Below are 10233 nucleotides of genomic sequence, written 5' to 3'. Positions count from 1 at the left end.
TTATCTACATTTCAATACAAGGTATTCAAATAAGCATGTAAAAACCTACTGATGAATGTGCTCGTATAACTGAATAAATGTGTAAAGATATAAATGTGCGAATATCAAGAAACTGATATAAAATAACTGAAAGTCATAATTAAATAAAAGAAAACTCAAAATCCTTTGAAAATACCACCTATTTGTACCCCTGTCATATCCGTCAATTCCCCTGGCAGGTCTCGGGCGCCACACAGTCTACCCGAGCCGCAAACTGGCGAAATCAGGGGACTATGATCAGCCTGATCCGCCGGCAGGTCCTCGATGACACCAAGTCAGCTCGAGTCGCTCTGGCAGGATGCAGGGGACCGTAGTCAGCCTGATCCGCAATCCTGGCAGGTCTCGGGGACACAGAGTCAGCCGAGCCGCAATCCTGGCAGGTCTCGGGACACCAAGTCCGCCGAGCCGCAAATCCTGGCACTCACGGTCCGAGCGTCCCCGTAACTCGTGAGGCAAAGTCAAGTGCACTGACATAAACTGAAATCGGACTGGATGTCCGTAGACATCGGTCCAACTCTGGGTAATCACCAAGTAAAGGGTGGGTACATGGTGGTTCTAAAATAAACTATTTTTAGAAAAATCTAATAACTCACTGCCTTTTTTGTGAAACTGAAATGTAACTGCTGTCTCCTCTGATAGGGTTCTCAAACTCTGCTTTTTATATTACTGAGCTTCAGTAACTAAACAACACGTAAATCAAGGTATTGTACAGCACAAAACACGTTCGAAATGAATAGTTCATAAAACTTCTTCAAGATTAAGTAATGACATTAACCCATATAAACTGATTTGTAAAAGCTTATTTGTATAAAATCATTATAAAAATCACTTAATAATCTAATTTACATAAATCATTTATATAACTCATGCATATAAAATCGTTTAAGATATAACTCTTGCATAGAAAATCGTTTATGAAAGAAAGTCCACTCACTGATGGTCCGAGCTAATTGGACCCTTCGAAGGTCCCTCCTGCAGGTCGACTGGACCTCTGGTGCCTGATTATCCATGAATAATAAATCAATAAACTGCTGAATAAAAGAATTAAATTAAACACCCTGCCCCGGCTCCTAGAAATACGTGCACTCATTTTAAAGTTACTCTTATGCCCACAATAGCTTTTTAGACAGTTAGACCGGCCTTAAAAGACCCGAAGCTTTACTAAGCGATAAACTGCCAGATCGGCCGATCCGGGACCCCGTGGGTCCACGATCTCCGATGGCCAATCTGGGCTCCTCTGAAGGTTCCTTACAGAGAAGGAACCATGTTCTGCGAGTTTGGTCTGAAACGGACGGTCGGATTAGCCAAAATCGCGTTATCGCTTAAAATCCAAACCCTAGCCCCAGGGTTCTCGATTTCGGAGTATCCGGGACTCCGATTCGCAATCAGTCGAATCCTACACGATCCTGAGATCATGTAGACCGACATATCCGAAATCCAGCGCGATCCGACCATTTGACGACACTGCACCCACGGATCGCGCGATATAGAAAATCCGTTCGGGGCTCAAACGGACTCCGAATCGAGGGTCACAAAACTGCACAGAATTACTTCACCACCCTCGCCCACGCGCCCCAGCACGCGCGGGCAGATTCGGGTGTCTAAAGTGATACCGGGTGGCTGAAAAATCTCAGAACAAAGACTCCAAACTCCTATCCTAAGTAAAACACCCCATTTGGAGTTACTTTTGTTCTTGGACATACCCCAAAAAATGACCAGAAACAGTAGATCTCGGCGGCCGAAGTTTCGGCCAGAATTCAAGTCGAAAATTGATCGCTTTAAAGCTAAAATCGATCGAAACCCATATATCCATCAGCTAGAACACGAAAAATAGCTGAGAAACCATACCTTACTCGATTGATTTGGTGGAGAAACGAAGGAGAAATTCGAGCTGGAAGATCGGGTGAACTCGGGTGAACATCCGTCGGAAATCATGGTTTTCCGACCAGCTCCGGGAGGCCCAAGGGTGGAGGTCGGTCAGGTCTTGACGGCGAGAGGGAGGCGGAGCCGATGGTACCCTTGTCGGAGATCGGCTCGGCCTGTGGTGGTCGGGTCGTCGCCTAGAAGTCGAAGCGTCACATGGTTGGGTGCGACGGGAGAGGAAGAGAGGAGAGAGAGAGAAAACTGACGGGGAAGAGGAGAGAGAAGGGATAAAAATCTGACTTTTTGACCAAATTACTATTTTACCCTTCGCTTTATTTAGACCATATCTTCTTCGTTACAGCTCCAATTCGGGTCTACTCCGTGTCTACGAACTCGTTTCGCCGCGCTCTACGCAATGGCGTAAGCGGAATTCTCAAATTCTTTCTCGATTAAAAAGTCAAATTTTCCCTCATTAAAATATGCGAGGGCAAACTTGTCTTTTTTGCTAGAAGATATTATCCTTACTTTTTAGATATTTTATTTCTTTTTAGATATTTTATTTTGGGTTATTACATAAGTACACCCTAATATTTTAATTAACATGTAAAATTAACTAAGTACACCCTATTGAACTAACAAAAATACCCCTAGTACACCCTAATACTTGCAGCATTATTTTATAGTTGATTCTCAACTTGATTTTTTTAATAGTGTTTATAAATCTTTGACTTTTCATATGGTTTTATGCTTCTACTAAAACTGTTGACACTTTTTTGGCAATTCCAAGTTCTTGCAATCACCATCTCTTTCGTTAAAAACACAATAGGACAAATGGGAAATTAAACACAAATTATCTCATAACATTTTTTGTGTTTGAAGAAGCCAAATGAGCAAAAAGCCATCATAATTACCCATGCACGAAGCTGAGACAAACGCATGGAGATTTATCCATGGCTCAAAAAAAAAAAAAAAAAACATGCTTTTGGTTGTTCAGAGAGGGTCCAGGTAAGTCAGATTGATTTTCATATTCATAAAGAAACTTTGACTTTGACTTTGATTCGGTTTCTTTTCTTATTGATGATTGGGTAATTAGGATGATAAAAGATTGCTGGAGCATAAACACAAAGAACAGGAAGAAAGAAACAGCACAGACGATTGCAAAAGGTTGGCAACGTTCTCAACAAGCATAAATAAATAAATAATTGGATATGGTTAGTAGGGTGTACTTATTAAAATTATATTTGTTTCACAAGTCCATGTATCCTTTTTGGTCATTTTATATTAAAATAAATCAGTAATTCAATATATATTTTTGTAGTAGGATGTACTTAGTTAATTTTAGGGCTCGTTTAGCAGCACTCAAATTAAATAGTGTAAGATTTAGTCATAGTTTTAATGCTAAGAATAGGTACATAACTAAATATCTCTTTATTTCATGTAGATGGCTAAATTATTTATAGAAGCCAAGCTTTTAATTTCTCGCAAGTAATCATTGTATGGTACTTGAATATGGTCACCCTTCCTAAACAAGAAAATGATCAGGCCATAACAGATACGCTTCTACAAAACAAGATGAGTTCTTACAAGTTTGGAAAAAAATGGAAGTAATTAAAACACAAAGCAAAGTGGTTACAAGCTTGATAATCAGTACGGCATGATCATTTCATAAACATATGTACACAGCACTAGAACTACATTCCGTCAGTCCAAGTGTCAGAACATACGTATTTAACAAACTGCTTTTATATCCCTTCTTCCTCCTCCCACCCTCTCCAAAACCCCCCATCTTTTTTGCATACAGTCAGTAACCCAAAAAGAAATCAACTGCCATGTTTTCACCTACAGATGCCCTAGGTGTAACTACATAGAGGGAAAGAAGAGAGGGTAAAAAAAAAATTACACACGGGAAGCGAAGGCGTGGAAATTAAAAATTTACAACAAGGCTACAGAAGGTTGGAGGGGTGTGGCCTTTGGGGTCAGGGTTATGGAAACCAAAAGAAAATTGGCCTTGTAGAAGTATATCGAGAAACCATGTACTTTCAACTGAGCATATCAGGGCCTTGTTTTAATCGGCCATATCCAAACCTTGAGCTATACCGCCATGGCCTATAAATATACTTGGCTACTACTCATACCATCAGGAGGACCGCTGTACAGACGTTGCCTCAAAAGCACTACTACTCCATTCATCCTGTGTGAAAGGCTAATGCAACTCAGAAAAATAGGAAATATGGCAACGCAGTTGAAAAGAGAGATACTATATAAGTTTTGCAGCACCTAGGAAAGCTGATAGAGTAGGATTTGATCAATACGAGATGGCAGTAACCATCACATCTATAAGTTCTTTCGGAGGTCTAAACCCATACTTTTTTTGAATAAGAAACACAACAGGCCCCAGAACTATAGAAGAAAGAAAAAAAACTGCTGCCAGTATGAGATGTGCAAATACCTTCTCTGATTGTCAAAATCCACACTGAAAGATGAATCTGGTATGCAGATTTTACTATCTGGTGAAACTTGAGTTCTCCCTCACTGGATATGATTTTCGCAAATCTTGAGGAGTCTTATCAAGAGTGCCAAACCGCAAACTTGACCTGCCACCAAACCAGTGCTCACTACTTGTCCTCATACTCATACAGGCTGAAGGGGAATGGTCATGAGACAATAAGTAGTAGGAGCTATGGTGCTCCTCCCTGGAAAAGGAATGAGCCAAATCCAAATGCCCCTGGGGCACTGACATCGAACCAAAGTCTTGAGACTGCTGAAAGGTGCAAGACGATCTAGAATACGACTGACCCATGCCACGACAATGGCCAAAGGAAGCATATTTGCTGGAAGCCAAATCTGGTGACTGCTCCCTTGCAGAAAGGCCAAGATGGGGTGTTGTCGTCCAGTCTTCTATCGTTATTCCCTTCTTAGATGCAAGGTCCATGATCTGTCTCTCATCAAGTCCTAACCCCATAAGCAAGTCCCACATGTTTCTCAGTGCTTCTCGTTGGTTGTTAATCACTTGATCCCTCATTGCCATTTCAAACTGAAGCTCAGTATTAGCCATTCCCTACAGTAATTAAAGTAAAACTGTTACGCCTAACAAGAAGTTCTTAGAGCCATATATGTAACTCTGAGAAATTGAAAATCTTGATTTGGCAATACCAATGCCAGTCATAGGAGTTACCAGTTATCCTAAGGAAATTCTGTCATCGGTATTCGATAAACATTTATCTCAAGAGAACGTAACATGTACAACTATGCTCTTGCTTGAGTTTCAAAACTTTTCATATTCAACTAAAAAGAATCACTTCCTAATTTACATTTTAAAGTCCAGTATAAGTGTATCCAATCAGGCTTTACTATCAACTCACCAAGAGCCTGTATTGACTAAGAATACGCAAGTACGTTTTATTGCCATTGTTACTAATGGCCTCCTCAATCATATTTTGGAGTTGACATCGATGCTTCTCATTTGCTTCAATTTCCTACAAAATGTTAAGTTGGTAATAAGATCAAAAGCTGACAAAAGTTGTATTGTTTGTAATTTAACTACAAATGAGATATTACCATATGGTAATTGACACCAGCTTCATCATTCTCACGGATGTTATCCAAAATCACTTGCCGCCTTGTTCTCATAACCTCTAAAACTTCCCCATCTTTTCCAATAGCCTGTGACACAGAAAAGTACTCAAGCATTAGTTTATATTATCCAAAAAAATTCTCTGAACATTCTCAATAATCATATTCAGTTCCCCAATAAAGTAAATAAATGTAAGAATAGAAGACATAATTTCATTTCCAGATCTGTTTGAAGCTACCAGACCTCTTAACAAAGCAAGAAGAGATTAGGGAGGGAAAAGATAATTTAGTCCTGTAACAAAGTTTCTCTCAGGAAGGCCAGGAAGGCCATGGATTTTCTTTGAGGAAGTTTGGAAAAGTCTGAACAACTAAGTGAAATGGATTGTAGGAGCTACAAGACACAATGTGCAACACACAAATTATTTTTTCATAAAGCAACATCGAATGTAGGATGCTCTAACCTGTTCTTTTGCTATAGCATCATCAAGATGTTGGAGTTCAAGGCGGTTGCGAAGGTTGGTTTCCTCAAGCTCAAATGATGCCTTCTGTAGGTTTATCCTTTCCTGAACATTTTCACTGGTTTCATGGCTCAAAATATTCAACCATGAAAGTTCATCATCTGCAGCTTTTTCAACAGGTTTGACACTTAGCTGTGATTCCTTTTCAGCTAGTTCTTTTTTCAATCGGCAAACCTCAATCTGCAATCTAAAATGTGTTATCTTTCAACAAGAAAATAGAAGTTAGAAATAAAATCCTAAAAATAAACTATTAACCACTCACCTGAAGACTGTCAATCATTTGTTGGTAGTCTGATACATGTGTATCAATAGTGCCGATGTTTTTCTGAGATGGAAACATAACTATTCTCAAAAATTTATTGCGTATATAACAGGACAAGCCTTGCCAGTGGTAGGCATGACAACAAAAGAACATTTCTGCACAAACTAATGCTGAGGAAACCAATAAATTAATGCACAGAAACCCATAGAAAATACAAAATTGGCAATTAATGAAAAAATAACATGTAGCATAGACAAATCAATCAACAAACAACCACATGCTCCTATGCAACAAAAGTGGAAAGCCGACACACAATGTCACTTTCAAAAATTCTTAACAGCTGACTACCAAATGAGATCATGAGTCCATCACAGAATGAGAACTATTTTTCAATTGTCTGCAATGCCCAGATGGACTATTTCTTAAAGGCAAAAAGCACACAAAACCACGCATAAGTTCCAAAATCATGTTTTGATGATCTAAGTTGAATGTGTATAGATGATTATTTGAGACTCTCACCTGGATGTGTGTCTTTATTTCCTTTGCCCGATCAGCATATTTCAAGGTATTCACAGTGTGATGATACTGACTGTCCACAGGGGATACAGTAGCAACCATAACCGTTTGAGAATTACCACTCAAACCATCTTTGAGTATTCGTGTCAATTTGCTGCAAAACTAATTACATTAAGTACAGTAGCAGGGAGGCTAACCACAGTAGCAGGGAGGACTTCAGGATAACAATTACAATCAGATACCTATTGCGGTAAGGAACATAAGCAAGACCCTTCTTTTGCTGTTTCCCCAGTGCATTTATGCAGTTTGCCAAGGCGAGAAGTGAACGGTTAATATTTGCTCCATCCCTTAATTTTTGGCCTCCACTGTTTGTTTCTGAAGCTCGTTCACTGCCAGCTAGATCCACAAGTGCGAGTTTTCCTCGCATTACTTGATTCCGGTACTTATTTTTCTGTTTTCTTTTTACTTTTATTTCCAGCACTGCATGTGACCTGGTTAATGGGGGAAACAACTTTGTATGAGTAATAACGTTACACCTTAGTATTTAAATTTAGTCTGGGGTTGATGAGTTCAGTAGAACTACTAAAAAAAGATCGCAACTATCCAACGCATGCTTAAAAACTCAAAATAACAACAATGATAATGGTATGATTATAGCACACAAATAAATTTGACCTACCGAGAAGATGTTGCATTAGCCTCTGTGCTTTCAGTTTTCCGTCGGCTATTCCCCAAGTTTAAGAGTTCAAGAATCTTATCAGCTGATTGTACCTGAATTTGTAAGAAAAATCATAAAGGATGAGTAAAAATCCATCCCATACTACGTACTTGTTCATCCAATGCAAGAATGCTTCTCAAATTAGTGCTAGAAAGTGATTCAAAAGAACTACCAAATTTTTCTTTAACAAAATTGCAAAAAAAAAAAAAAAAAAAAAAAAAAAAAAAAAAAAACAGCTTGACAATTATCCACAGACAGTCAAACCAGATACAACTACATGCCAAGTGTGAACCTTGATACACCTCAGCCCAGCAACAATTACTCCTTGCTCCGGGTCCTCTCTGAGTTCCAAATGGCCTGATGACTTTTCAAGCAAATCGTAGATGACCTATATTTTGTGAAGATAAAATATTAAATAATTTTATAAGAGAACAAATGGGCATTGCTAATAATTAAGTATCTTAATAAACTGCATGTTCCACCTCATTGTAGACTTCAAGATAGGAACAGGTTACTTCAAATTCATCAGAGCTCTTGTCCCTTTTGATTAGATCAAAGATTGTATGCAAACTGAGTACCATGAGTCCTGGATCATCTTGTGTCCCGACCATTGTATATGTTTTACCACTGAAAAATTATAGAGAAAATTGTAAGACATTATGGAGGATATTAAGTAATGGACAATCCAAATAAAAAAAACTGGTGAGATCATGAGCTGAACATAATGCAAGCTGAATTTGACTTATTATGGTTCTTTTGAGCTTGCACTTCTAGACATTGACCGCAGAAATCAGATAAATGCTCCCAATTAATAATTTTGTCAAGGTGGAGGACTGAGTTGCATAAATGCATTGCCTCAGCTGGTACAAATACAAGTCAATCAAAACCTTATGAGAGGTGAAAAATAAAAAAACAAGAATATATCATTTTATTACCTTCCGGTAGAACCATAAGCAAACACGGTAGCATTGAGACCATTAACTACGCCAGAGATGACAGACAATATGCATTTCGTGTAGACATCCTGGATATATGAAACAGTTAAGACAACCAGAAAACATCAACTATACCAAATCAAGAGTTTCCATTACAGCCTGTACTACTTTCAAGCAGACAAGTAAACTGGAATAAATCTTGAGAAATAAAAGAGCCTAATTAAAGACACCAATAAGTTTAAAGATTCAACGTACCAAATTAGTACAGCCAGGATCAAATGCATGATCAAAACAATATTTCTTTTCCTTTGTTCGATTCTGTATGCGCTCAAGGTAGTCCTTTGACAGATCAGGATCCAACACAAGTACCTCCTGCAATTAAAAACTCAAACATCAAATCAATACACAGTTCAAACTCCACAAATGCTAAAAAACTTATACGTCTAAAAGAGTTCTGAGCCACCACCACAAACCTTATTGTCAATTACTCGAACAATGTCGCGGCCACGTTCTCTCTCCCTAAACGGCCTGCATTTCACAGCAACCTGTAGCAAAATGCAAGCATCAAGTTTCCAAAACAAGACTGTAAAGCTGTGAACTTTACACACCCAAAAAGAAGAAGAAAAAAACTACTAACCGTGAGTGTTGTAGTTTGCTTTGTAGCCGGAGCTCTAATGCTCGGCATGTTTGTAACAACATCGATTTCTAAACCAGCACAGCTTTTGCTACCCTAACCCTAAAAACAGAAGCCCTCGGAATCAAAGAGAAGGAGAAACCAGTTGAAACAGATCAAAGGCGCTGCTGCATTTCAGAGTCTTGGTCTTCCAAAAATCAGAACACACGAAATTTCTCGAAGCTTCAAAATTGCATTGCTAGTTCAATACAGATTTCGTAAAAAAATGCCTCTACATTTCACGAAACGACATTTTCTTCGGAAACTGAAGCACGAATCAAGAAACGAGAAAACGCTGAACGATTCAACGACTCGTTTCGGCGTTCGAGAGGCCGCGAGAGAAAAAGACAAGATCTTTGTGAACCGACTGGAGAAAAGATTCGGTGCTCTCCGGCGTATAATACAGCAGGCAGCAGAAATGTAACGTAGTGTAATAATGAGCCAACTGGTTACTGGGCAAGCCAATTAACGCGGGTAATGAGGAGAGAGATGGGACTGGAGGAGAGAGTGGAGCTGGACGAAAGAAAGAAGGAAAGCGGTGGAACAGTGAGATGGAGGGTCGTGGACTGATAGTGACCGTTGGTTTGTTTAGAGAGGGATAGGATGGGGATTGTGGGATTTGTGTGGGGATGTTTTGGGGAGAAGGGAGCATTTGGGTGGCGATGTTGTTGAGAGTGTTTGGTTGGTCTTCAACTTTTTTGGGGACAATGATTTTTTATGATTGGAAAAAGTGGGTTTTTTATAAACCTTTTTTGGGGTTTGGACAAAACTCAAAAGTGGAAAGGGAAGGCATGTGAAGGGGGATGGTAATCTTGGCTTGAGTTGCATGCACGCGTGTGGGAAATGTTTGTGTTGTGAATGGAACTTCTTAGATCGACTGTGGTTTTGCCCTCTATCTTTTTTGGTGTTTTTTTACAAATAGGGAGGAGAAATTCGAATTATTAGAATCTTTTAAACGGAAAAGTATAATCACTTTGCGTAATGGAGAGTTTTCAACTTTGAAATGTCTTTTCAAGGTCCAAAAGAGGTTTTTATGTAGTGAGATTAATACAACAAAGCAATCACCACAAACACACTTTGAGTGAGTAATGGAGGTAATTTGCTCCCATCTATGACCACTTTTAATTACTAACTCA

General features: G+C 39.1%; 1 protein-coding gene across 2 annotated transcripts; it reads right to left on the bottom strand.

The window, feature by feature from the left end:
- Positions 1–3395: 3395 nt before the first annotated feature.
- Positions 3396–9806, bottom strand: LOC117632509 (kinesin-like protein KIN-8B). 2 transcript variants are annotated; one of them, XR_004586477.1, is made up of 15 exons: positions 9062–9806; positions 8898–8969; positions 8680–8796; positions 8425–8513; positions 7972–8116; positions 7782–7877; positions 7451–7542; positions 7014–7262; positions 6775–6925; positions 6256–6318; positions 5937–6173; positions 5461–5565; positions 5265–5378; positions 4352–4960; positions 3396–4093 (listed from the first exon to the last, which is right to left on the bottom strand). XR_004586477.1 is itself a non-coding variant. In XM_034366007.1 (14 exons), the coding sequence occupies exons 1-14, from the start codon at positions 9107–9109 to the stop codon at positions 4406–4408; spliced, it is 2133 nt and encodes a 710-aa protein (XP_034221898.1). In that variant the 5' UTR covers positions 9110–9644; the 3' UTR covers positions 4145–4405. The 2 variants fall into 2 exon arrangements, 1 of the variants encoding a protein (XP_034221898.1); XM_034366007.1 differs by lacking the exon at positions 3396–4093 and having other exon boundaries at positions 4145–4960; positions 9062–9644.
- Positions 9807–10233: the final 427 nt, after the last annotated feature.

Source organism: Prunus dulcis, chromosome 6 (assembly GCF_902201215.1).
Source record: "Prunus dulcis chromosome 6, ALMONDv2, whole genome shotgun sequence".
Taxonomy (NCBI): Eukaryota; Viridiplantae; Streptophyta; class Magnoliopsida; order Rosales; family Rosaceae; genus Prunus; species Prunus dulcis.
Note: the sequence above shows the minus strand (reverse complement) of the source record. Positions and strands in the feature narration are given on the sequence as shown.